Source organism: Falco biarmicus, chromosome 1, assembly GCF_023638135.1.
Source record: "Falco biarmicus isolate bFalBia1 chromosome 1, bFalBia1.pri, whole genome shotgun sequence".
In the NCBI taxonomy this organism is placed as follows: Eukaryota; Metazoa; Chordata; class Aves; order Falconiformes; family Falconidae; genus Falco; species Falco biarmicus.
In genome coordinates this window covers 3,119,877-3,144,022 of record NC_079288.1, presented here as the reverse complement: position 1 = coordinate 3,144,022, position 24,146 = coordinate 3,119,877, and the positions used below count along the sequence as shown (strand labels likewise).

At 59.1% G+C, this 24,146-nt stretch overlaps 1 protein-coding gene across 5 annotated transcripts in view; it reads left to right on the top strand.

The window, feature by feature from the left end:
- ARSG (arylsulfatase G) overlaps positions 1 to 23,569 on the top strand; it is a 36,329-nt gene extending 12,760 nt beyond the window's left edge. For 3 of the 5 annotated variants that reach the window (XM_056340279.1, XM_056340297.1, XM_056340289.1), the window contains exons 2-12: positions 4,621 to 5,396; positions 5,706 to 5,893; positions 6,795 to 6,842; positions 6,922 to 7,033; positions 7,360 to 7,500; positions 10,131 to 10,324; positions 10,977 to 11,057; positions 14,413 to 14,521; positions 19,149 to 19,269; positions 22,795 to 22,885; positions 23,203 to 23,569. In XM_056340279.1, the coding sequence (XP_056196254.1) occupies positions 5,188 to 5,396; positions 5,706 to 5,893; positions 6,795 to 6,842; positions 6,922 to 7,033; positions 7,360 to 7,500; positions 10,131 to 10,324; positions 10,977 to 11,057; positions 14,413 to 14,521; positions 19,149 to 19,269; positions 22,795 to 22,885; positions 23,203 to 23,537 (1,629 nt within the window). In that variant the 5' untranslated portion in view covers positions 4,621 to 5,187 and the 3' untranslated portion in view covers positions 23,538 to 23,569. Of the gene's footprint in view, positions 1 to 3,028; positions 5,397 to 5,705; positions 5,894 to 6,794; positions 6,843 to 6,921; positions 7,034 to 7,359; positions 7,501 to 10,130; positions 10,325 to 10,976; positions 11,058 to 14,412; positions 14,522 to 19,148; positions 19,270 to 22,794; positions 22,886 to 23,202 lie in introns of those variants that run through there. The other 2 variants (XM_056340306.1, XM_056340314.1) reach the window with 2 other exon arrangements.
- The last annotated feature ends 577 nt before the right edge of the window (positions 23,570 to 24,146 follow it).

Sequence of the window (24,146 nt, the reverse complement as noted above, 5' to 3'; positions counted from 1 at the left end):
TCCCTTTGCCCCGGCGCATCGGCGGTGGGTCAGCCCCGTGCCCGGCGGCGGCTCGCACCGGGACGTGCTTCTCCATCCTCCCAGGGGCTCCCGCGCCGCCCCAGCCAGGGGCCTGGCCGGTCCGGGGGTCCGTAAGCCATGGCGGAGGAGGGCAGGTGTCCTGGCGGGGGGCATGAATCAGCTGGGAGCTGGAAAACAGGGCGGGCTGCGAACAGGCAGGGAGCGCGGGCCCCTGCCTTCTGCCACCGGATGGTCAGGGACTTCCAGTTCATTTATTCTGCTGGGGTTCGCCCAGCCCTGCTCGGCATGGGTAATGTTTGCTCTGAAAGACGGGCGAAAAACATTCTCCTGTCTCAGGAGCTGGCAGAAATCCTAGTAAAGCTGCAGAAGTATGTTTTTGTCGGTGCTGCTTGTTCTGTTAGGGGAACTAGTATAAACTATTCCAGTAGAAAACCTTTTCCTGGAATGAAGTTTTGACTCTCTTCAGAGCATTGTCAGGACAGCTGTAGCGGGAATGGAGCTTTGCTGGTGACATGCTGGGCACGAGGAGGCCTGACGGGGCAGATGCAGAGCTCATGCACCCCCTGCCCCATGGGCGAACACCTCACAAGCACCTGCTGCCCTTTGCTGCGCTCGAATCAAAACTTAAAATCTGCGCGTGCTTAATTTGCAAACAAAACATGGATATTTTTTTCTCCCCACCTCCCCTTCCCTGGAAGCCTGGCCGTCCCTGCCAGGATGTGCCACCATCCATCCCCTCCGGGCTGTGGCTGGGCATCCCCCTGTGGAGTGGAGGTCAGCACCATGAGCCACACCATGGGGGCACGTCCCCGTCGTGGGTCACTGGGCAGCCGTGGGGTCAGCACACAGCTCGAGCGATTGCTTCCGCTTGCCTGCCTCAGTTTCCCTGACCCTAGCTGGCACGAGAGGCGATGCTGGGACCCCGGGGGGGTGGTTGTGGGATAACAGCGGGTGCCTGCTCTGGTTTAAATTTCTCACCCCCCCGCTGCATCCTTATCTCCTCGCCCCTGGCAGCCCGGATGGGGATGCCTGCTGGGGATGGGGATGCCTGCTGGGGTTTTCAGCAGGAGAGCAGGGCCAGTGGCGCGGGTTTGGGCCGGAGATCAGAGCTGTGACACCCCAGTGGGGTGCGAGCCCCCGGTGCTGGCAGGCCACCACTCGGCTCAGCTGGCACAGCCGGGTGTGCTTCAAAGGGCGGCAGGTTTTTCTGGGCTCCGGCTGCTGCTTTGCTCTCCAGGCAGGCGTGAAAATGCAAAAGAATGTGAAAAATGTGAAAATGATCGTGCTGGCCCCAAGATTTGTAAACTTCTGGTTAATGTGTAATAAATACATGACAGATACTCCCAGTGTTGGGTGGGTGACCGCGGCTGCTCAGTGGTGGTACAGCCGGCGGTGGCATCCCTGAGCCGAGGGGGCATCTCCCCTCCCCTGCCCTGAGGCCAGCCCGGGGGGGTGTCCCAAGCAGCCCTGGCTGGAGAGGCTTTGGGGCTTTTCTGAACTGGTTTATCTGGTTTTGACTTATCCCTTGTCTTTCTGTGAACTGCCTCATCTGGCTTGCTAAAAATGCCCTTTATTTATTTAATTCTTCCCTGGTACAGGGTGGGTGCTGTGAAGCCCAGGCGCACAGCACCCTGTCTGAGCGGTGCTGGCACTTGGCACTCACAGCCCAGCGCCACGCGGTGAGGAGCGTGGTGCCAGTGCCGGTTATCCACAAGCCTTGGTTCCTGGGCCTGATTCTGCTCGGGTAATTCATGGAGCTGGAACCACCAGTGCAGTATTTCCTGCTTGGCACGCAGTGAGGTGCCACAGCAACTGTGCTCCCACCATAGTTTGCCATAGAATCTCTTCTGAGTCACTTTTTTTTTTTTTTTGGCGGGGGGGGCAGTGTCAAAAATAGCTAAAAGGTGGTCCTTCCAGCTCTGCATGGGTCTGGTTGTAGCAAAGCTATAGGGCAACAGAGATGCTGCTGAAGCGCAGGTCGTGGCCTGGTGGGGACCGGGGCTCATCACAGGGAGGTTCCCCCAACTGCCCTGGCACTGCCGGAGGGTGTGCACAGCATGCCATGGGGGCACAGCCGGCACCCGCCCAGGAGTTCGGGTGAAAAGGGACAGAGAGGCACCTCCATCAAGGAGCTCAGAGGCCAGCGCGCTGGAGTTGATGCCAAGGGGTGGCCTCACACTCTGCTGGGGTTTGGGTGTACGGTGGATGAGGATGGTTCTGCAGGAGCCTGGCAAGACCCGCGCCAGCACATCCCACCTTCCACGGGTCATGTTCCACCTCTTCTTCAAATGGCCTCTGGGCATCAGAGATCAAGAGGTTTCACCTGACGCTAATGCATACATTTCAGCCCTGGGTGACTTTCCCCTGCAATTTAGAGAGAGCATCCTTTGAAAATGGTTTGATTGGTTTTGTTAGCCGTGTCATCCCAGCATCCCTCCCCAGTGTAAATGGAAAGGGCAGAGGTTTGTGGGCGAACATGGGTTTGGCTCCCTGGGTTTTTGCTTGGTTTTCTGGGTGGCTGCAGGTGCCAATGGGGCATCCCTGGTGCACAGTGTGCCGTGCAGGGTCACTCCACCAGGGACGGGATGGAGTCCAGCATGGTGCTGTGTGGAGGGTGCTTAGAGAGGCTGGGCTTGGCGGGGAGACCTGGCTCAGCTTGGCAAAGGGGCTCAGGAGCTGCTGGTTGCCGGTGCCCCAGGGTAAGATTACGTGGTAAGCTTAAGCATGAGCATCACCTGCCTTGGGCACGGCTCACCTGGGGTGGTTTACCTGCGGCTCAGCTGAACTTTGTCACTTGATTTTTTCCCTCAATTGAAACCAGTTTCAAACTAATTCCAGTGGTGGGTGATATCCTGCTCCATCGCCCTGTGGAGAGCCCCAGCCAGAGGGCTGAGATGGGGCTGAGGTCACCCTGGGCCATGTCCGGGTTAATCCATGCTGCTCCGGTGAAGCTGGTGGCTCAGTTCTCTGCTTTCCTCTGTCCAGCCTGGCTCAGCCCCTGAGCAGGGGTGTCGGACCAAAGCAGGGCTGCTCCTTTCAAACACCCAAAGAAATTGCAAAGGAAATTTTTAATGGGAAAATAAAGATGACTTACCCGTCGTCTTACATGTCCAGATGCCTGATCGCAATTCTTCTTGTTGTTTGGCAGTTCAGGGCATGAGGGACAAGCTGTGGTTTTGCAGTTATGGTGCAGAATATGGGAACTTGGCTTGTGCTTTGTTTGGGCAGGTCTGTGCAGCCCCCTCCCGCAGCTCAGCCCCCTCCCACAGCTCAGCTCGCTGACCCACCGCATCCCGTCCCTGTTAATTAATGTACGGAGAATTTCAGGGCCCTCGGGTGGAAGTTTATAAATTGATGCTCTGGGCTATGAATTATGAATGGAGTCATATCCCTGATCACTGCAGTGCTACACTGATGGTCCTGAAGCTGCTGATCTGAGGTGACAGCTCAAAGCTTTTAAAGATGTGAACAGCAAAACCTGGGAATAATTTGCTTTGCCAGCTACAAACCTCTTGGCCTACAGATGGGGCTCATCATATTCCCTCTCCTGCCTCCTCCTGTCTTCTCCTCTTTTGTTTTCCAGTATTGCCTTCTCTCCTCACCTTCCCAGTTTGTCTTCACAGATGTCCTGCTTGGCTGTGTGGACCATCCCTTGGGAGCTGCATCCTCCATGGCATGTGCCTCCCCCAGGGTTGCTGGTACCAGCTGGGGACATCTGCCACAGCGCTGGTCCCAGCTGGTTGCCACAGGCCACCGGCCATCCCCACCCAGGCGCAGGTCCCCACACCATCCTGTGGCCTGTGCAAGCTCCTCACACTGGGCTCGGTGAGGTTTTGGCACATCCCTGCAGCTTCATCTCCCTTTGGCTATAACTTTGTGCCCAGGATGCTATGTCATCTCATCTGGGCTCCCTTTCCCACAAAAGGCTGGATGTGATGATCCTTTGAGGTCCCTTCCAATGTGGCCTGTTCTATGATTCTGTAAGACGTCGTGTTTCACGGCTCCATCTCCACCAGCGGTCTTTGGGGTGTTTGTCCTTGTCACCTCTCCACCACTGGAGGCCAAATCCTGCCTGCAGCAGCCATATGTGCTTAAACCTGTAAGCGTGGGTATTTCTGGGGTTTGTTGCCTTTGGGATTTGTCTGGATTTCTGCATTCTTGCCTCTGGGAGCGGCTCCCTCCCGGTGCCCGATGGCCGGCAGCGCTGCCTGCCCTGGCTCCCCGGCAGCAGTGGGGCAGTGTGAGTAGAGCTTCATCCCAAAAAGGAGCTTCACAAACCTGTCAGTTGTTACAAACTCTGGCAAAGCTCTGCATATTCCCCGCCATGGTGCTGTGCACCCCACAGCGCTCGGGTGGGAGGGAGCAGAGGTGCTCCCCAGGGATGACAGCACCGCGGGAAACCATCCCAGCCCAAGCAGTGAATGCAGGAAAGGGACACTTGTCCTTTCCAGTCCTTTCCAGCTGAGCCATGGTGAGCCAGGCAGCGTATAATACAACTTCAAAGGCAAAGTCGTGGCGTCTGGGTAAGGTGTCCTGGCCTGGGCTGGGGTGCAGGAGCACTCTGGCAGGTCCTGATTGCATCTTGTTTCTCTTGCACAGGGGATGCTGTAGCCGTGCAAGGTGAAGGATGGACTGACAGGCGCTGGCAGAACCACAGCAGTTGTTTATCCGCCTGAAGCAAGGGAGGGCAGCGCAGTCTGCAGGGAAAGAGCCATTTTTCGGACACAAACATCCTCCTGCAGCTACAGTGAGGGGAGAGGAGCTGCTGCCGCAGATTGAGCACGCTTCTGGAGGGGAAAATACCACTTTGGTTTGGTGTCTAATTAGATATTTACCAGGAAGGAAGGAAAGTTAAAAATAGGGTGACAGTGACTTCAAAGGGTGTTTTTGACTTCTAAGAATAACACCTTTGCTGGCACCGATTTCAGGAATATCAGCTGTGCCTGGGTGTGAAAGACAGAGGAAATGTTGCAGCTTGGTTGGTAGCCAAGGGAGAGAACCCAGACCTGCAGCCCCTGGCCTGGCCGTGCGGGAGCAGCTGCGCTGCGGAGGGGACGTTTGCATCGCTGCAGGGGCACGTGGAGAGCTCAGCTGCCTCTGCAGGGACGTAGCGGAGGGAGTTTGGGGAAGACGAAGACCCTGGTGCCCTGGCGTGTGTGGGAGGGGATGTGTGGCACCATGGGGAACCCCTCTCCGTGGGCAGTGGTGGTGCTTGTCATGATGCTGGCGGGACTCCTGGCTCCCTGTGTGGCACACGAGCAGCCCAACTTCATTGTCATCCTGGCAGATGATGTGGGCTGGGGGGATCTAGGGGCCAACTGGGCAGAGACGAAGGAGACCCCACATTTGGATGAGCTGGCTGCTGAAGGGACAAGGTAACATCTGTCTCCCCTCTCCGACCCTCTCTGAGCGTCCTTGGTTACTCCGTCCCGCAGCAAAGGGGATTCACTCCCATGGGACTGGCAGGCAAAGGGATTTCATGGACATGGTTTTGGGTGCACAGGGAGGGTGCCCAGAGCCCGGTATCTTGGGGTGCAGGTCCCTTCATCTCTGCTGGGACTGCGAGCTTCACTCCAGACCCTCATCCATGGGGCAGAAGGGGAGGCGGGCAGGGGAGCAGGGAGGGATGCGGCAGTGTTAGACCACGCAGGGGCTTGCGAGTGAAGGGTCCTTTCATTTTCTAGGTTCGTGGATTTCCACTCGGCTGCATCCACTTGCTCCCCATCCCGCGCCTCCCTGCTCACGGGGCGCCTTGGTGCACGCAATGGGGTGACCCACAACTTTGCTGTCACGTCGGTTGGTGGCCTCCCCCTGAATGAGACCACCCTAGCTGAGGTCCTGCAGGAGGCTGGGTACAGCACGGGGGCTATAGGTAACACCTGCTGTGCCGAGAGGGCACCCGGGGCCAGGAGGTGGTGGGAAGGGGACACACAAAGATGCCCATGTCTGTCCCTTGCAGAGGAGGTACCGTGGCTAGTTAGGTGAAATGCTGGCAACTAAAGGGCAGTCTAAAGGATCATGTGGGAGAGATTTTGCATATCCCACTTGGATTTTGCACATTCCCCTTAGGTTTTGCAATCCCAAGCTTAAAATCTTCATTTCCAAACCTGCAATACTGCCTGAAAGTCAGGCCCTCCCCAGTTCTCCATTTAAGCTCTAATTGCTTCACCTCACAAGGAATGCACCGGCTTTTCCTTCACAGGCATGGCTGTGCACGGCAGCTCTGCTGTCCTGCATCCCACGCCAATGTGATGCCGCTGGTGCCAGCATGGTCAATACTGCTGACCCCTCCTGTCGCCGTGGACCCCCCCAAGCCTGCGCGAGCCCCAGCTGGTCGTGAGCCCTTTGCAACGCTGCTCCTGTGGCTTGTGCATATTGTGCTGGCAGAAAAGCCCTTGGTTTCTCCTTTCTTCCGTAGCTTTTGCAGTTCTCCCTCTTGGATTGATGCATTCGGTGGGAGTAAGCATGTGCTGGAGGTCGGAGGATGAAGGTGGTTTGGGAGGGGTTAGAAAGTCGTCTCTGAACCAAAACACATGAAAGAGCCTTTTAAGTCTGGAAACAGCCAATTTGCACAAGCACGAGATACCTTACGCATTTTTTTCTGGGTTTCTGCAAAAAAAAGAAGGAATTTTGGAAACGTGGCCAGCACAAACAAGTAGCCTTTCTTGTTGCTAGATTGAAGCCCCCGGCACTGCGGGCACCTCGTGGGTGATGGCTGGTGGCGGCTGTAGTTGCGTTAACCTCTGAAATGATGTTCTGTGGCTTCCACACAGGCAAGTGGCACCTGGGACACCACGGCCGCCATCACCCCAGCTTCCGTGGTAAGGGCTGTGCCAGCAGGGACGGGCCGAGTGCCCCGTGGCCGCCTTGTCCCCACTGACACCCTGGCTTGCTCCTCAGGATTTGACTACTACTTGGGGATCCCCTACAGCCATGACATGGGCTGCACGGACACCCCCGGCTACAACCTGCCACCCTGCCCGCCTTGCCCGAGTCATGGCACAACTGCCAGGTATGGGGGTGTGTAGGGGGGTCGAGTGCCAGCACTGGGACGTGGGTGTTTGCACCAATGTCCCCAGCCTGGGGAGCTGCCCTTTGCTGTGGTCACCTCCCCTTATGCTCTGTGCACCCAGTTTCCCCCCTGTGCACTCCGCAGCAGGGTGCAGGTGGGGGAGGTGGGTCAGTCCGTGGAGCACCCTGTGACATGGGGACATTGGCATTGCTCCCTTTCTTCTCTGCTTCTCGGCTTTCTGCAAAGCCAGGAGAGCAGGCAGGCTCCATGCCTGCTGCCACACTGGTCCCCACTCCGGTGATGAGCGTGGGGTGGCTTCTTCCCAGCAGGGTGGTGAGGAAGGACTGTTACGCAGAAATCGCCCTTCCTCTCTTCGAGAACGTCACCATCGTCCAACAGCCCGTCAACCTCAGCAGCCTGGCAGCGCGCTACGCGGAGGAGGCGGCGCGGTTCATCCGGCAGGCAAGGTGAGGTGCCACATGCCACTGCGGTCCCCTTCCCCAGGAGAGCTTGTGGGTCACTGCAAGAGTCTTCTGCATCACCTTGGTGGGATGCTGGGGGGAACGGGTGCTGCCCCATGGTTCTTGGGGAGCAGATCTGGGGTCTCCGTGGCTCAGCTTCCCGTCCCGCTGGAGGAGGGAGAAGCCACCGAGGCTGTCCCCGGTGTCCTGCAGGGGCTTGCTGCGGAAGCCTTTTGGTGCATCTCCTCTAAAGGGATCATGTGTTTTTCAAACTATCATTTACAAGGAAGATTAAAGCCTTGGAGCTGGGCTGTGCCTCCTTCCTGGGGGTAACAACGAGATCCCGGCTAGTGGCACTAGCCACTCTAGGTGGCACGGGGTGAGGTGGCAGCCGGGTGGCTGTGCCGGGCAGTGGGGCTGCCTCTGTGGGTGCAGGCAGGGGCATGGGAGCGGGTGCCCACAGCCGCTCCAGTGGTGGGACCAGGGCAGCAGCCAGAGGTGTTTAAACCCACCCCGTACGTGGGGTTCAATCCATTTTGAGGATAAAGCGCTCCGGGATCCCTGGGCTTCAGGGTCTGCCTTCCCCAGCCGCACAGGGAGATGAGGAGCCCCAGCACGCTCTTCCCTGAGGAGCAACGTGGCTCCTCTGAGATGATGACCCCAAAGCCCTGCTGATGGGTTGTGTAATTTTAATCCCTATTATCAGCGGATTATGAGCTGTGACTTTGCAGAATGCCTCCCGCAGCACGAGGAGGGGAAGCGCTGCTGGGCAGCCGTGTCGGAGCCCATCCCGCACCTGCATCCAGCGATAACACAGGCCCAGGGGAGGGCCACGGTGGGGGGGTCCTGTGGGTGTGCTTGGGGAAAGGTTTGTGCAATGGGGGCAAATGAAGGGCTGAGCAGGGGACAGCCGGCGGGGAAACGGCTCTTTATAAGCCTGGGTACCGTTTTGCATGCACAGTACCTATGGTTTATGGTACCAAGAATCAGGCGCAGTGTGGCCCGGCCGCGTGGTCAGGATGTGTGCATGGAACAGGGCTGGAGGGTACCGGGGCAACAGGCTCAGGGCAGCAGCGGTCACTCCTCCCGTGCCTCCCCCCAGCCCTCCGTGCTGCGAGGAAGCTGTTAGGCTGTGAAACCAAGTGCGTGAGCTCCGGGTTAATAGGAAAAACCTTTAAACTCCCAGAAGTATCTTGGGGTTATCTGCGTTCACGGAGAACAGGATTAAGCAGGTGCCTGCCTTTTCTCTCCTTCTCTTTGATGGCTTATTCCAGTTTTCCTCTGCCTGACTCATTCATTACAGGACAACAAAAGAACACCGGATTTGTCATCTCGGTGTTTTTTTAACTAGTCGTGTCAAGGTTGAGCAATTTGTGGCAGTGAGACTTGGCTCTGCTCGGGACACTTAAGAGTGCAATGAACAGGGGAGGAAAAGTCAGAGATGTTTGTCTTTAGTTATTGATTAAATGTTTGCTCAATTTTGGGGAGAATTCTGAAATGTCGGTGCGAAAGGCAAGCGGAGTGTTCAGCTGAACACCGCAGTCATGAGTCTGTCTGGATGCTGGAGCGGTGCTCCTGGGTGGGATGTGAGCTGGGGGAAGCAGCTTTCCCTGCTCCAGGATCTCTAGGGAAAAGGTGCCACATAGCCTTTTGCAGCGGCGATTTGCAAGGGGTGCGCCAGCACCCCCTGAACCCCAGCGTTTTGGAGGGGCTGGGCAGGGTGCTGCGGGGACGCAGCCCTTTGACAGGGCTCCAGCGCCACCGGGGAAGGATGCGGCTGCTCCGGGTGGGGATGGGATTTACTCATTTTCCATCCCCAGGTGGGTGACGGGTGAAGGAAGGAAGTGCCGAAACGCCTGTCGGAGGGCCCTGGGCGCTTGCTGGAGGCAGGGATGGGGTGGCCGGAGCCGGGCGCGTGCGCGGGCTGGGACACGTCCCCGGGATCCGGCCTCTCCCCACCGCTTGCCATCCCACCCTTCCCCTCCAAAGTCCCTGAGGAAGAGCAGGCCTCGTTGGAGGAGATAAATATAGCTGTAAACAAGAAAACAGGACGTGTCCTCTGATGATTTAAAAGCAAACAGGCAGCGGGGCAGCGCACGGCAGGGGAACGTGCCGCGCTCCCGGTGCAGGGCTGCTGGGTGGCACTGGGGCCGCGCTCGGGGTCACCGTGGGCATCCTGCTGCTGCTCATCCTCCGCTGAAGTCACCGGCGGGGCCGAGCGCTTGGGCGGGGGGCGAGGGCCGAGACGGGCCGGTGAGAGCGGGGAGGGAGGCGAGCGGGTGCCCGGGGCGCAGCGTCGCGGGGTGTTGGGCTGGCGGCCGGCACGCTGCTGGGGGGGGAAGGGGCAAACCCATCCCCAGTGGGAGGACAGTTGGCAATGAGGGGACACCGGGGAGAGCTTTAGGCAGAAGTGGCTCACGCCGGGCCAAGCATCCCTCTGGCAAAGGGAGTGGGTGCCCAGAGGGTGGGTTTTCCCCTGGGAGCTGCGACGGAGCAGGGGTGGCTGCGGGGCTCTCGGGAAGAAGGGCCGCCTGTGTCTGTGTCCCTAGGCTCGGCAGTGCCACCACCCCAGTGACCTGCCATTGCCTTCCCCTTCCCCGAGCCGGCTGAACACGTTTCCCCCCTCCCCTACACAGCGACAGCGGACGCCCCTTCTTCCTCTACCTGGCGCTGGCCCATATGCACGTCCCGCTGGGGGTCCCCCCGCCACCCCCAGCCTCGGGCAGGGGCATCTACGGAGCCGCCCTGCGCGAGATGGATGCCTTGGTGGGACGGATCAAGCAGGTCGCCGACGGCCACGGAAAGGGCAGCACGCTCCTGTGGTTCGCAGGTACAGCAGAAAACCAGCTGCAGGGGCTGGGATTGATGCCAGGGGTGCTCCAGCACCAGCACCAGGGTCTGCAGGGGGGGCGGTGGGGGACACCCATGTTTGTCCCCTGCCCTCGATGCTCTGCAGATGGGGAGCAAGGGGCAGCTGCAGCTGAGCTGCCCAGGGCCATCACCCATGGGGATGGGGGTCCCGGGTGGCTGCAGCCGCTCAGCTGGGTGCCCACCCCGCCACCTCACTTCGGCCACAGGGCTGAACCAGCAGGGCTGTGCCTAATTAAACCACAAATCCTCATTCATTAAGAAGCCCAAATCCGCTCTCACTGAGCAGCCTCCCTAATGAGGTTGTCTTGCTCCTGACAACAGGAACCGCTCCACTGCTCATTACCACCCAGAGCTGGTGGCAGCCCCCCCCCCACGCCCCAGCCCCACTCCGGCCCCCCACCTAGCACCCAGGCAGCCACAGCCCTTCAAAATAAGCTTTTAGAAATACAAATAAATAAACCTGCTGCTGTTGCTAATGTGGGAAAGCTTCACAGGGATGGGGAGGAGGGGTGGAGGGGTCACTTGTCCTTGCACACCCCCTGTTGCGGAGGTGCCCCCTCTCAGCCCCCTGGTCCCACTGTTGCTCACAGGGATGCTTCTTTCTCTTGCAGGTGACAATGGCCCTTGGGCGCAGAAGTGTGAGCTGGCGGGGCGCCTGGGGCCGTTCCTGGGCGCCTGGCAGAGGCAGCGAGGTAACCCCGCAGTGTGGTGGGGGTCCCTGTCCTGGGGGGGCTGCTCCACAGAGCCCTTCACTGCCCATCGAGGGGCACATGGGGAGCATTTCACCACCAGCCTTTCCGCTGGCTGCTGCCCTGGCCTGCGTTGCCTTGAAGAAACCCCAGAATAATTATTTATTCTTTTCTTTCAAGCAGTCAAGTTTTCCCCTAAAACCACTGCTGCGGGGGGGGTTGGGGGGGGGGCAGTGCAGAGCCCTCCTGGTCCCTGTTACCCCAGAGCCTGAAGTGAGCAGGGGCTGGTTTTGGAGATGGGATGCTCCCACCGCCCAAGCACAGGGGCTGTCAGCTCCAGTGGGGTCTCCCAGTCCCCGGCCCCATCCCACCCAGAGGAGAGTACCCGGCCGCCCTCCCAGTGCCGCGGGACTTTGCTTTTCTTTCTCTCCACCGTTTTGTTGGGGTTTTTGGTGGTGTTTTTTTTTTATCCTGCCTTTCCTCCTTTTCCGGCCAAGCCATCTGCTTGGTGGGTTTGTTTCAGCCAGAGCAGCCAGAAGCATGCATGAGTCAGGCATTTCCCACTTCTGCTTGTATTACGCAGTGTAAACGCGCCGGGCTCGGTTCCCCTCTTTGCTCGGGGTCAGCGGGGAGGGAGCAGCGGTGGAGGGGCCACGGGCGGCCGCGCTTCTTTCCTCCTCCGCTTCCTGACACCCAGGCGATGCAACCGTGGCCACTTCCCTGGGCAAACGCTGCCGCTGGGCTGGCTGGCTTTCCCATTCCCAGAGCACTTCCCTTCGCCTGGCCCCGGGGATGAAATTGTAACCTTAATTTATTTTTTTTTTTTAATTTATTTTTTTTTTAGTAAACAAACTCTGCTGACGACCTGGGTTGCTCTTGAGCAACCAACAGTCACAAGCTGGAGCAGATGGTACAGGCAGTCCAGTGTTCGGGAACAAAGCTAGGAAAACACAGCCCCTTTCCAGCCTTTCCCTGTGAAAACACCCCGAGCCCTCGAGCCCTGGCTATCGCGGGGGGCTGGGAGGAGGTCGGGCTGGCAGGGCTCTGGGAGCTGGCTGCAAATACCAGCTGGGACGGGTGACTTCTGAAATCCCTGGGCCGCTCGTTGCACGGATGTTTTGAAAGCCAGCCCGCTGTTACTGTCTGCTGCCGGCTGGTCTAATGCTGCCAGCGCCTGCTGGTGTGGGTGCTGGGTGGACAGGGTGCTGGGCCAGCCCATCCCGGGGGTATCGTCCCTCAGTGGGGAAGAGCACCCTGAGGAGCGGGAGGGCAGGGGGGGATGGGCTGCTGGGGACTCCGTATGTTCCACATACCTTTGCTTTTACTTTTAGGGTCCAACCCAAATTCCAGGGATGTTTTCCATTGATTTTGGGTGGTCACTGGAGTTGGTCCTTGCTGGGAGAGCAGCACATCCATGTGGGCTGTCCCCCTTTTCTGGTTGGGGAGCTTCCCACAGCCCCCAGCTTGCCCTGAAAACCCGTCTCCCACCTTGTGGCCGGGAGCCCAGCAAGGGCAGGTGCCGGGACGGAGGTGCAGGTTTCAGGGATGTGGTGCTGGGTGTGTTTTGCGGCAGGTTTCGGAGGCTCCAGACCCGGTGTCCCTGTGCTAAGGATCTGCTGTGCGTGGTGGGATTGGGACCAGGGGTTTCATCCCAGCACGGGGATGCTCAGTTCAGCTTTCCTGGAAAGCCACGGCCTCCACAGTCCCCACAGCAGCAGGGCTGCATCATGCCCCCTCTGCAGAAAATTCCCTGGCTGGGTTTGGGGTGCTTCAGCCCCTTTTATTGCCCAAAATGTTCCTGGGCAGCTCCAGCATCCTGCCCAGCCAGAGGCACTCAGGTGGCTGGAGGGAAATACCCACCCGGTGTCTTCCTGGAGACCGCTGAGCGTGCATGGAAAAGCCCTTGAAACGCAGCTGCCTTACTGGGAGGATGAGTTATTTAATATGCTTGCAGAGATGGGGATTGATATTAATTGCTGTAATTGCTATAATTTCCTAGGGTGTCCAAAGGCAGGGGAGGCACCTCGCTTAAGCCGTGCGTGATGCGCATTAGAAGCGCTGTGAAGTTTCCAATAGCCACAAGAGATGCTGGTGCTGGCTGTGTCCCACCGCTTCAGGCCCCGAGAGATGTTCAGTGTGGGAAACCACCAAAAGTTTGGGTGGGAGCAGTAGGGACTGGGGAAGTGCCTGGTCCGTGCTGGCAGGATGGGCAGTGGGGTCAGAAACCCTTCCCCCGGACTATTCCTCGTGCCGCAGCGTCCGTGCCCTACGTGTCCTCCTCTGCTCCGGCTTTGTGGGTGCAGCAGCATCGCTTGGGAGCGCAGGATCAGCCCGTAGCATCAGGCAGTGATGCCCAGCGAGGCCGGGCTGGCGTGGGGACCAGTGCAGGGACTCGGAGGAGTGTGGGGTGGCCGTGCCACTGCGGGGACTTGGCCTCGCTCTTGGCTCTGCCCGGAGGAAATGGCTTTGGGCAAGCGCCGTTGCCATGCGCACGCTGAAAGGCGGCTGGACAAAGGCTGCGCCTGGGAAGTTTGCTCGATGAATCCGGTTGGGATTTTCTGTTTGCCCCATTCCCAGCCCCTTCCCTCCCCCAGCTGCCTGGGGCCCTTTGGGCTACAGCCAAAGCAGAGGCTCTCTAACACCCTTCCACTCATTTTGAAGCTCGGTACTCCCATTTTGGTGCTCAGCACCCCTGTTTTGTTGCTCAACATCCCCATTTTGTTGCTCAGCACCCCCACCTCGATTGCTCAGCATCCCAGGTGGAGGAAGGGACTGGGCAGCCCCCCAGTGCCATGCACCTCAAACCCAAGGGCAGAGCAAGGGCATTTTGGGTGGTGTCAGGGAAACAGCTAACAGGTTAATTAGCCAGCGGGAGGGTTATCAAGCAGGCTGGTATTTTTAATGAAGCTGGTTTCCAGCAGGCTGGGGGGGCTGTTGGTGTTCTGCCACATGGAGAGCAGCACCCTGCCTGCATCGCCGTTGGCAGCCTCTGGCATAAATTCCTACATTTCCCGCCTGCCCCATATTCTCATCTGACATCAAAAGTGGATGGAAATGTGGCAGCTCTGGCAGCTGGCTGCCTTTCTCATCTCTTGCTGGAGCAGAGGAGAAACACAAAGCAGTGTCAAACGGAGCCCGCTTTCTTTCCCCTGTCCTTACTTCTTCTAAATATTCCTGTAACTGTTTCCCCTCCCCTGGCCTAGCTCCCTCTCCAGTGAAACCATCCTCCTTTGGGGTCATTTACTCCATCTCTGCCGCCGAGTCGTTCCATTCCTGGGGAAACTCTGGGGTCAGGAGGTCTTCCCACCGCCGCAGAGCTCCCGAGCAGGATGCTGAGCACTGCCCTTTGCTCTTGCAGGTGGGAGCTCGGCGAAGCAAACGACCTGGGAAGGAGGGCACCGGGTGCCGGCGCTGGCGTACTGGCCCGGCCGCATCCCTGCCAAGCGGACGAGCCAGGCTCTGCTCAGGTAAGGGCCTGTCCGGATCGCGTGGGGCAGCCCCTGCGCCCCTGTTTGGAAGGACCCACCGTCCCCACGCTGTGACCCAGGTGACAATCTGGATTTTGGCTGCAGCAACTGCCGGCGCTGGTTATTGCCTGCCCTGTGCCAGACTCTGTACTTTTGTCCTCTCTCAAGCCCGTAAGACTTAATGCTCAGCAAAGAGGAGCTGAAAGGGCTTTTTGTGAGGCTGCTGGGTTGGCGTTCGCTGCCACCGGGCTCCGTGTGCCTCCTGGCTGCGGTGGCCGAGTGCCTCCCGATAATTAAAAGATGACGATGTTCTCTCTCTCCACCAAGAAGCAGGCTTAGGCTTTGTGGTTTGTGAATGGCTTGATGTGGAGGAGGGTGCGGTTTTGGGAAAGGCTGGCCGGAGAGATGGCGCTTGCAATCGGTGCAGGATGCGGCCGGGCTGGGAGGTAGCGAGCGACTTTTGCTGTTTCCAGCAAGAGCGGAGGGGAAGGGCTGCTGCTGCTGCTCGCCTGGCTGGGAGTGCTGCGCTGCGGAGGGTGGCGTGGAGGGGCCCTTGCTGCAGCGGTCTTGCACCTCTCCTTGCGGCAGCTGCAGCTCTGCATGCAGCACTTGCTGCTCTCCTGTGCAGCAGTTGCCCCCCTCTCCACAGCCCTCCTCTGCAGCCAAGGCAGGGGGGGAGCACAGCCTGGGCTGGGGGCAGCGTGGTGGGATGCCCCATCCCCTTCCATCCCCTGAAGCACACTGGTGGAGGTCAGGGTGGCAGGACTGGCGGGGGTGGGGTTGCTGGGCGTTGGGAAAGAGTGTCCCAGCTGCTGGAAGCAGGTCCTGGCTGGTGGGCCCTGGGAGGTGTTGGGCGTTTCTATGGTCCAGGAGATAAGCTGGAGCCATTTACTCCTCAGCTGGCCTGAGGGCAGCTCTGGGCGCTGGATTTATGCAGGTGGGGGAAGGTTTGAGGCTAAACTGGGTGACTGATGTCTGGCGGAGGGGACGGGTGCACGCAGCACGCTGGGCTTCACCTCCCAACCCTTCCCCACCATGGGTGAGTGGTGGCCTGACCCCTGGGACGTGGGGCAGAGCTGCCAACCTGTGCGTGCTGGGGCAGCACGGTGCGGGGCCAGTGCCTGACCCTGTCCCCCTGGCCACCAGCCCCCTCCTCATGCCCCTGCGCATGCTGTGGCCCCACTGCCAAGCCCAGGCATTCTGCTTATCTCCTCGAAGACCTTATCTCCTGCATTTCCCAGCTCCAGTCCAGCAGGTTGGACAGCTGGAAATCCCAAGAGCTGGGGGCCCTGGGGGTTGGGGGGTGGGCAGCACGGGCTGTGCTGCACGCCAGGTGCTCAGAAAGCAGCTCTGTACTTCCCCGGGAGTCACAGCACACCCAGCACCCTCCACAGCACAGCACTGCTAGGGGGCCATGCCCAGCTGGGGCAGGGTGATGCCCAGCTGTGCAGGATGATGCCCTGGCATCAGTGAGAGGCACCCCCCTGTCTGGGGGGCAGCACAGAGCCATCCTGGGGGATGCAAGTGATGGCTCATGCTCAGAAAGGTGTCACCACTGTGGTCCTGGCCATGGCCTGAGCTCTCAGGCAGGGCATGCGGAGGGATGCGGAGGGATGTGGAGGGATGCGGAGGGCACAGGGGCTGATTTGGGCTTGCAGTGTGTCAGGGCAGGTGGCTTTTCTCTGCACCTTCACCCCTGGGGGCATCCCTCAAAGGACAAGCATGTGAGATAGGGCAGTTGAAGATTTGTCCCCCCAGCTGATGGAGAAGCCCAAGAAGCTGGGGAGGGAGTGACATCTGTGCGCGGATGTGGCTGGGAGAGCTGTGCACACAAGGGGGGACTTCTGTCCAGTGGGACCCCCGGGAAGGGCAGGGGCTGGGCAAGGGCAGGCACTGGCCGCCTGCATGAACCTCCTTCTGCCCCTGGGGTTATGAAAACGGTGACAGCCTTTGCCGTGTGGCCTGGGAGAAGAGCCTGCCCGGACTGCCTTGCCTCTCCCTGGCAGCCCTTGGCTCCATGTCATCCCCAGCACGGGGGGGTGGAGGGGTGAGCGAGGGTGAGTGCGCCCAGGGGCCGGGGAAGCTGAAGCCAGCTGAGAAATGCTGATGCATCGCTGCCGACCTGCACCTGCACGCTGGTTTCTGCAGAAAACTGCCTTGTCGGCTTTTCTTAATCATATTTAATTGTCGGAACCACCCGCTGTGCGTCTGCCCTTCCCTGCCCCAACCCAGAGTAGGGCACAGAAGAAATAGGTCAGTGGGGTGGCGGAGAAGCAAATTGCACCACGCTGGCTGTGCTGGCGGCGTGGGGCTGGGCAGGCTGGGCAAGCCAGTCGGGGTGTGGGGAGAGATGGTGCTGCTGCCTGGGCTGCCTGCACCGCGCCATCGCCAGGGCCCGGCACAGCTCCCCGCCGCCGTCGTGCCCGCGATGCTCCGGCCAGCGCAGTGCCGCAGGCAGCTCTGCCCCTCGGGCAGCCGGCAGGCAGCTGCTCATCCCTGGGCGCTGCCGGGCCCTTTTCCCCTGGTGTTTGGGCTGGCAGCAGGACACTGGCGTGACTTTATTTATTAAATCCCTCTTGGCCCAGGGCAGGGGGTTGGCGGCGTCGCTTCCCCTTTCGCTGCAAGCACAGCTTCCCCAGCTCAGCTTCCAGGATGTGCCTGCTGGCACAACCTGTGCTTTGATGCCAGCTTAGACAAAAACCCTATTTTTTCGTGCCTTTTTCCATGGGTTACATCTGCCTGCAGCTGGGAGGATCTTTGACCACCTCTGCCCTCAATCATGTTGCCCTCCCATCATGGTGACAGTTTCCAGCAGTCCCATCTGCTGGGTTGGGACCACTTGCTGCAACCATGCAAGCATCCTCATGCGCCCTGCTGGGGGCCAGATCCTGAGGGTGCTGAGCACCCATGGGACCAGGAGCATGCTGATCAGGGCCTGCCCTGGGCTGCCGTGCTGGGTGGACCTGGGCTGACCTCAGCAAGGTGCTGTGCTCTGCCTTGGGTGCAGCGGGGAGCCAGAATTTTTTTCGGCGCCTCCCAGCTTGCCTGGCTGCTGGGGCCGTCTCCGCGAGCGCGCCGTACCGGGGCTGCCTCTCAGCAGTGTTTGTTCTTATTTGTTCTCTCCGTCTCTTAGCAGCTAAATTAAAACTTGTTGAATGGGAGAACCGGGGGCCCTTAAGCCCTGGGTGCTTTTCTCTCTTCTCACGCAGCTGCATTGCATGCCGGGCAGGAGAAATGTGGTGGCAGGAGCACAGTGGCAGGACTGTGGCAGTACCCTGGTGCCCCAAAGTTGGGGGACCTGGTGATTTTGCCTCCAACAATTTCCTTGCCCCAATTGACCCCCCGAGCTGCTGGCACAAGGGTTGTGCAGCCAGAGGGATGCAGGATGAGGGATGCAGAGGGATGGTGGCTCTGCCGGCTCATCAACTCCTGTGCCGCAGCCTTGTCCCCAGGGAGGGCAGCACTGTGATGTGTCACTTGGCCACACCGATGTGCTGCTGCCCCCCGGGACTGTGGGTCACCCGTCGTGTAGGTGGTTCCTTTTAGAGGTGTGGGCTGTGAGAGGGAGGGATGCTCTCGGTGGCAGCAGGGGGGGGCAGACACTTGTTCCTTGCTGGAGTGGGATGTGGGGGGTGGGGGGCAGATGTGGGGGCTGCCAGCAGGCTGTCCCCATCCCACTGGTGTCGAGCCTGGACCCACTGGGCAATGTGGCTGGAGGACAGGGGAGCTGGTCCCAGGCTGGGCAAGGGGCTGGCAGCAGGGCTGGGCGCCCGTCCCACCCCAGCAATGACTTTGCTCAACCCGCAGCCCCTCTGCCCCAGCCCCTCTGCCCCACGGGGACGTGCTGGTGGCTGGGGGGTCCTTCGGCCAATCTCTGGCCCCCGGGGCCATGCGTGGCAGGAGAGCAGAGACTCTCCCTCTCTGCATCCCCATGGAGCCAGAGGGACACCGGGTCACCCGTTCCTTCCCTGCATCTCTCCACGCTGGGAAGCGACCAAGGACGAGCCCCAAGCACTCTTTTGCGGCTGAGGCCCCTGAAAAACCCGAGAGGTTTACGGTGGAAATGCTGACGGGCTTTTTGGTGGGAGTGCACAAAATAGCACCGCTCTCATTTTCCATTCTGGCTGCGATGGCTCGTGCTGCGCCATGCAAAAGCGAGACCACATTTTCCTGGGGCGATGGGATCTGCTGTCATTGGCGTAAAAAGTCCCTGTGCTAGCACTTTCTCCGGAGGGTGACCTGCTGCCTTCGCCATGTGTCCCGGGGGGGAACACGGGAGGGCGGGAGGGGCCACCCCGCTCCCCACCGTGCCCCTGCCCTGCGGGTGCGGGATGTGCCGGGCGCGGGAGCTGCAGATCCTGGCTGAACCCGCAGCGCCTGGCGAGCAGCCGGGGTGGGAGCTGTGCGAAGCGAGGGCTTGCCAGGGCCGAGGCGCTGCTTGAAGCCGGTTTTAACCTTTTGTGCAGAGCTCAGCTCTTGGGGTGGGCGCTGGGAAGCGGCTGCCCCCCCTCGAGGCACTCGCCTGCTGTCAGTGTGCCCCCCTGGGTGAGGGGCTGCGGGGTGCACGTGGGGGGACCCTCCAGGGATCTTTGCTCCTTGCTCTGATGAAAGCCACCTCTTTCCCCAGCACCCTGGACATCTTCCCTACACTGGTGGCCCTGGCTGGGGCAGCACTTCCCCCAGACAGGCGCTTTGATGGCTTGGACGTGTCCCCGGTTCTCTTTGGGTGGTCGGATGTGGGGCACAAGGTAAGGCAGAGCCACCCCCCCGCTGACATCCCCCTCCTGACAGCAGGGCCCACCACCTCCGAGCTAAAACAGGTAAGTGGAAGGTGATAAAGGCTCAGAGCTGTGGGAGCATCATCACCCCAGCCTGGAGGAGGACAGCCAGATGCTGTACCAAGACTGAGCTCCAGGTGCCAGGGTAAAAGGGCTTTTGGATTAAGGAAGAGTTGTTTTGTGCTTTGTTCATAAATCTGGGATTATAGGTAAAAATGCCAACGCGTGCAGCTTGGTGTGCCTTCCTGCGTGCCGGCAGGGCTGTGCCTGCTCTCCTGGGGGACCCCATCCCTGGGGATGCTTGGCCTTGCCTTCCGACACGGCAGTCCCGTGGTGCCCAGCATGGTGTGTCTCCTTTCTGACCACGAAAGGTACATCAGTGTGGAAAAGAAAAGATCGCAGCTCAGGTCTAGTTGTACCCACTTGACTTATCAGAGCCCTCCTTCTCCCAGCTCCTTGGCTGGGGAACATGCCCCTTGTTCCTGATGTTCAGTGGGGCAGCCCGCCCCATACCCTGAAGCTCTCTGTCCATACAATAGGAGCTGCTGACAGCTCCTTTAAGCCTAAAAAAGGCAGTGAGCAAAACAAGCAGTATGGCGGTGCATTTTTCTCAGAGTTGCACAAGATTTTTGCAGAACCAAAAGAAAAGGGGGGGGGGGAAAAGTGGCTTTAATAGCAGTCCCACAGATAAAGCCTGATTTTGCTTTTAACGTCCACCCTCCTGTGAGCACCATGAGCCAGCTCCCAGCGGGGATCTTGGATTTGCTTTCTGTGTCCATCAGGGTTTTGGTATTTGCTTCGTATTTATGGAACCCTCTGCTGAACCGTGAGATAAAGTGGAGAAGCGGATGGGATACAGCCAGCACGCTCTGCTGTACTCGGCATTAACCCTGTTCTGTGTACATGGTGCTGGAGGGGGGGACCAGTGTTTCGCTGGGGATGATGGTTTGCTGGGAACGATGGTTGGCTGGGAATTACAGTTTGCTGGGAGCAATGGTTTGCTGGGTGTCAGGGTGCAGTGGAGGGGCAGAGCCTGCGCCAGCCATTCCTGCATGTTTCAGACAGGAATAAAGTCCTGAGCTGCGACACACCGCCAGCTCCCCAGCCTTCCCCAGCATCACCCCAGCCTGGTGCTTTTTTTTGGGGGGTTGTGCTGCAGTCAGGGGTGAATTTCCATTAACATCTATGGGGCTGGGAGCGCACAATTCCCGCCCATCCTGGCAGCACGGCAGGGTGGGCATCCCCAAGGGATGTGACCCCACACTGCTGCGGGATGGGGTGACCTTGGGGGACACAGAGCCGCCGCCTGCTCCAGCCCCGCGGGGCAGGGGGGAGCAAGCACAGGTCCCCCTTCCCCCCCCTCCTGGCTCGCTGCTTTTCATCTCCGGCACCCACCCTGACTGCGATGTTGCAGGGTTTTCCTGGACACAAATCCTCCCCAAAGTGGTTCCTTTGCTCGCCCCACCACCCAGTTTCCACGCCACCGACAGCTGCATCCCTCACTGGGGTCCCCAGGGCGGCTGAGGCTCCCCAGCACGAGCTGCTGGGGCAGCATTGCTCAGCGCCCCAGCCTGCGTGCTCAGCACCAGCCCAGCTGGCAGCAGGGCTGGGGCAATGCCAAGGTCCTGTTTTGAGTGAAGGCTACTGACAGTAAAAATAAACGCAGCCTACAAAGTGTATCAAGGGTGTAAGTGCCGGACAAATAAGCTCTTGCCATTAACTCAGTAGCAGAGGGGTGTGGGCTTGCTCCCGGTGTGCTTGTTCACTGGTGCAAACAGGCTGGAGCCCTGAGTTCAGACAATGGGTTTTCTGGGGAGAAAAGGCTTTATTTTACCCTTTTCTATTTTATTTTTTTTTTTTTAAATAACGAAGTCACAGATCGCTAGTAGGCTTGCAGACCTGCGACGGTTTCTTGACAGGGCTCAATGGAAACAATCTCCTTAATTATGCAGTAAATTATAACAGATTTTCTTAGCGTGGGGTTTTGTGAGGCAGGTTTGGGAACGTGCTTGTTGGTAGTGAGGGAGGTTTGAGCGCCTTTACACCGAGATGGCAGCGTCCCAGCAGTGCTACTCCAGGTGTAGCCAAAGCTTTAAGGCTGGAGGCAGATGCATTGGTTTGGTTCCTGGTACCTCGGCTTCAGGGGCCCTTGAATATTTTTATGTTTTATAATAAAAAAATGTTTTATTGCGACTGAGGAGAGTCAGCATAGGGGACTCTGTAGCAGAGGTTTCCTCCTTGCAGCAGGCTTACATTGCACCACCTCTTCCACTTGACACCCTTAATTCTTTTCCCTGAAACATGATTTTTAAACTGAATTCTAGAAGGTGATTTGTTTTTTTTTTTAAAAAAAATTACCATGCCATGGAAGGCAATAAAGGAAACCGACAGCATTGGGAAATACACACACACACACAAATCCTGGCATTTCTTGGATGAGTAACCAACCGGCCCCCCGAGACAGTGGCCACATCCTGATCAGGCTGGACGCCGGTGCGGCTGCGCGGGGTGCCTGGTGGTGCTGTGTGCTGGGGCAGGGCTCTGTGCCGGGCACCTGTTAAGGCATCACCGTGCTGATCAGCTGCGAAGGCTGTTACTAAACTTGGCACCGCAGCTGCCTACAACTTCAGCAGATGTTTCTAATTTTTAGCACAGTGGAAATTTCTTGAATCACTTTTAAACTCAATTCCCAGGGAGGAAACCTTAAGTGACTCATCCCTCAATGAAGCCATTGGCTCGGCGGCAGATATTATCCGACAGATGAGCCCGCTGAACCGTCCAGGTCACTTGTCTCCTCGCTCCCGTGTGCCAAAGCAGTCGTCCTGTGTGGATCAAGTGTCCTAAGGAGAGAAAGGGCGAGATTCGACCCACCCTTCCCTTCTTCCCTGCCTTCTCACCCCACTCCCGGTGCTGGGACGGCTGTTGTCAGGGCAGGGAGCGCCCGCGCAGCGGGGTGAGTCAGCGGCGCGGAGGGCCGGGGGTGATGTTCCACCACCTCACCTACCCGTGCGGCTTCGCCTGAGCTCTCCCTCCGCTTGTGCCTGCTGCTGGCCCCGGGCAGTGGGTCAGCCCCCCTGGGGGTCCCTGCCCCCGGCAGCGCTCCCAGCACCCAGCTGGGCATCTCATGGCGTGGGGCAGTGGTGGGCGACAGAGCACCCGAGACCCTCCCAGCTCCAAAATACTCTGCCCTGCTCTGCTGAAAGCCCTGCAGCTTCGTGATCGCTTTCTTGCAGTAGAATCGGTCCGTGGAGGTAAATGCTGGGGGTCCTGCGTGCGGGGCCAGGAAGGCACAGGAGAGGTGCTGGTGTTTCCCAGTTTCACCACAGCTTTCAGCCAGCAAAACTCATGGTCGGTTGCTCAGACTCCAGGGGCTAAGTGGTGTCTCTGTATGCGGGCACACAGGGGTGGGATGTGGTCTCGCCTGGGAGGGAGGAGGTCTCAGGGAGCAGGTTTCTCTGCGGTGGGCTGACGGGCACGGTTCTGCTCTTCCTTCAGGTTCTGCTGCACCCCAACAGCGGGGCGGCTGGGAAGGACGGTGGGATAGAGGCGCTGCGGCTGGCTCAGTACAAGGCGTTTTACACCACAGGTACTGTGCTCCTAGAGATGGTGAAGTCTGGGGAAAAACTTCTGCAGTTCTTGGTTCCCTGCAGAGACAGGTAAAAACCAACTCAGGTTAATTCAAGCAAGAGCAAACCCAGTGAGGGGCAAGTGTGTGCCCACCTGTGTCTGCACGCTGGCTTTGCAGGGGCTGTTGGCCTCAGAAGCACTCTCGGACTAGCCGCAGGACACTGGCTCCCAGAGCTGGGACATGGTGGGACTGAGCCATCACAGATGGGTGAGGAATACAGAGGTGATGCCTGGGCAGCCTGGGACTCCAGTGTTTTTCTCTCCTTTCCTCCCTAGGAGGGGCGATGGCTTGCGATGGGAGCATTGGGCCAGCTGAGCATCACCAGCCACCCCTCATTTTTAATCTGGATCATGATATGCAGGAGCAGCAGCCTTTGGACGTGGCATCCAGAGAGTATCAGGCAGTGCTACCTGCCATCAGCAGGGCTTACGCCCAAGCTCTGGAGGACATCACAACAGACAACGTCTCGGTTGCAGATTACTCCAAAGACCCGGCTGCGACGCCCTGCTGCAACGTGCAGCACGTGGCTTGCCGCTGCCGAGCGCCCGGGTCCCACGCAGCTGTGCCGGCCCATCATGCGGAAAGAAGAGCAACGTGGCTTTGTCTTTAAGCAAAGAATTGCTCAAGCTGCTCGCTCCTTTCCTGAGTCTGGTTTCTGTGAATGGGGCTGTTGTGTGTGTTGGCTCTGGGCTGGCCACGGAGGAGAGGGGTGGAGGCTGAGGTCCCCTTTGCTCTGTGCTGTGGAGCAGGGAGGTGAGTTAGTCGTGGGTCTGTGTGAGCACAGGTCCCCTTCGCTGCCGAGCAGGACTGTCACCCTGGCAAAGCGAGGCAGTGCAGTACCTGGTGGGTCTGGGCAGATGGAAGGAGACAGGTTTTTTTGTAGGGCTTTGGCTGAGAAACAGTCGAGTCTGGAATTAAAACTACCTTCTGTGAGAGAGGCTTTGGGAGAGCATTCCTCTGGGAAATTCGCTTGGCTTTCCTGTCAAGTGGACCTTACAGGAGCAGCTGGTGGGAGGAAGGACCTACAGCCTCTGAGCAAACGCCCCTTCAGGTGCTGAGACCCCGGCAGCCCGTGGCTGCAGAGAGAAAACTCCCGGCTGGCATGAGGTGAGTGCTCTGGGCGATGGAGCACCTGCCCTGCCAGCTGCCAAGTGGCGTGTGTTAATGGGGTTCTGTCAAAGACCCAACTGTCTGTAAAAGAAAAAAGGGTCCTGGGCTC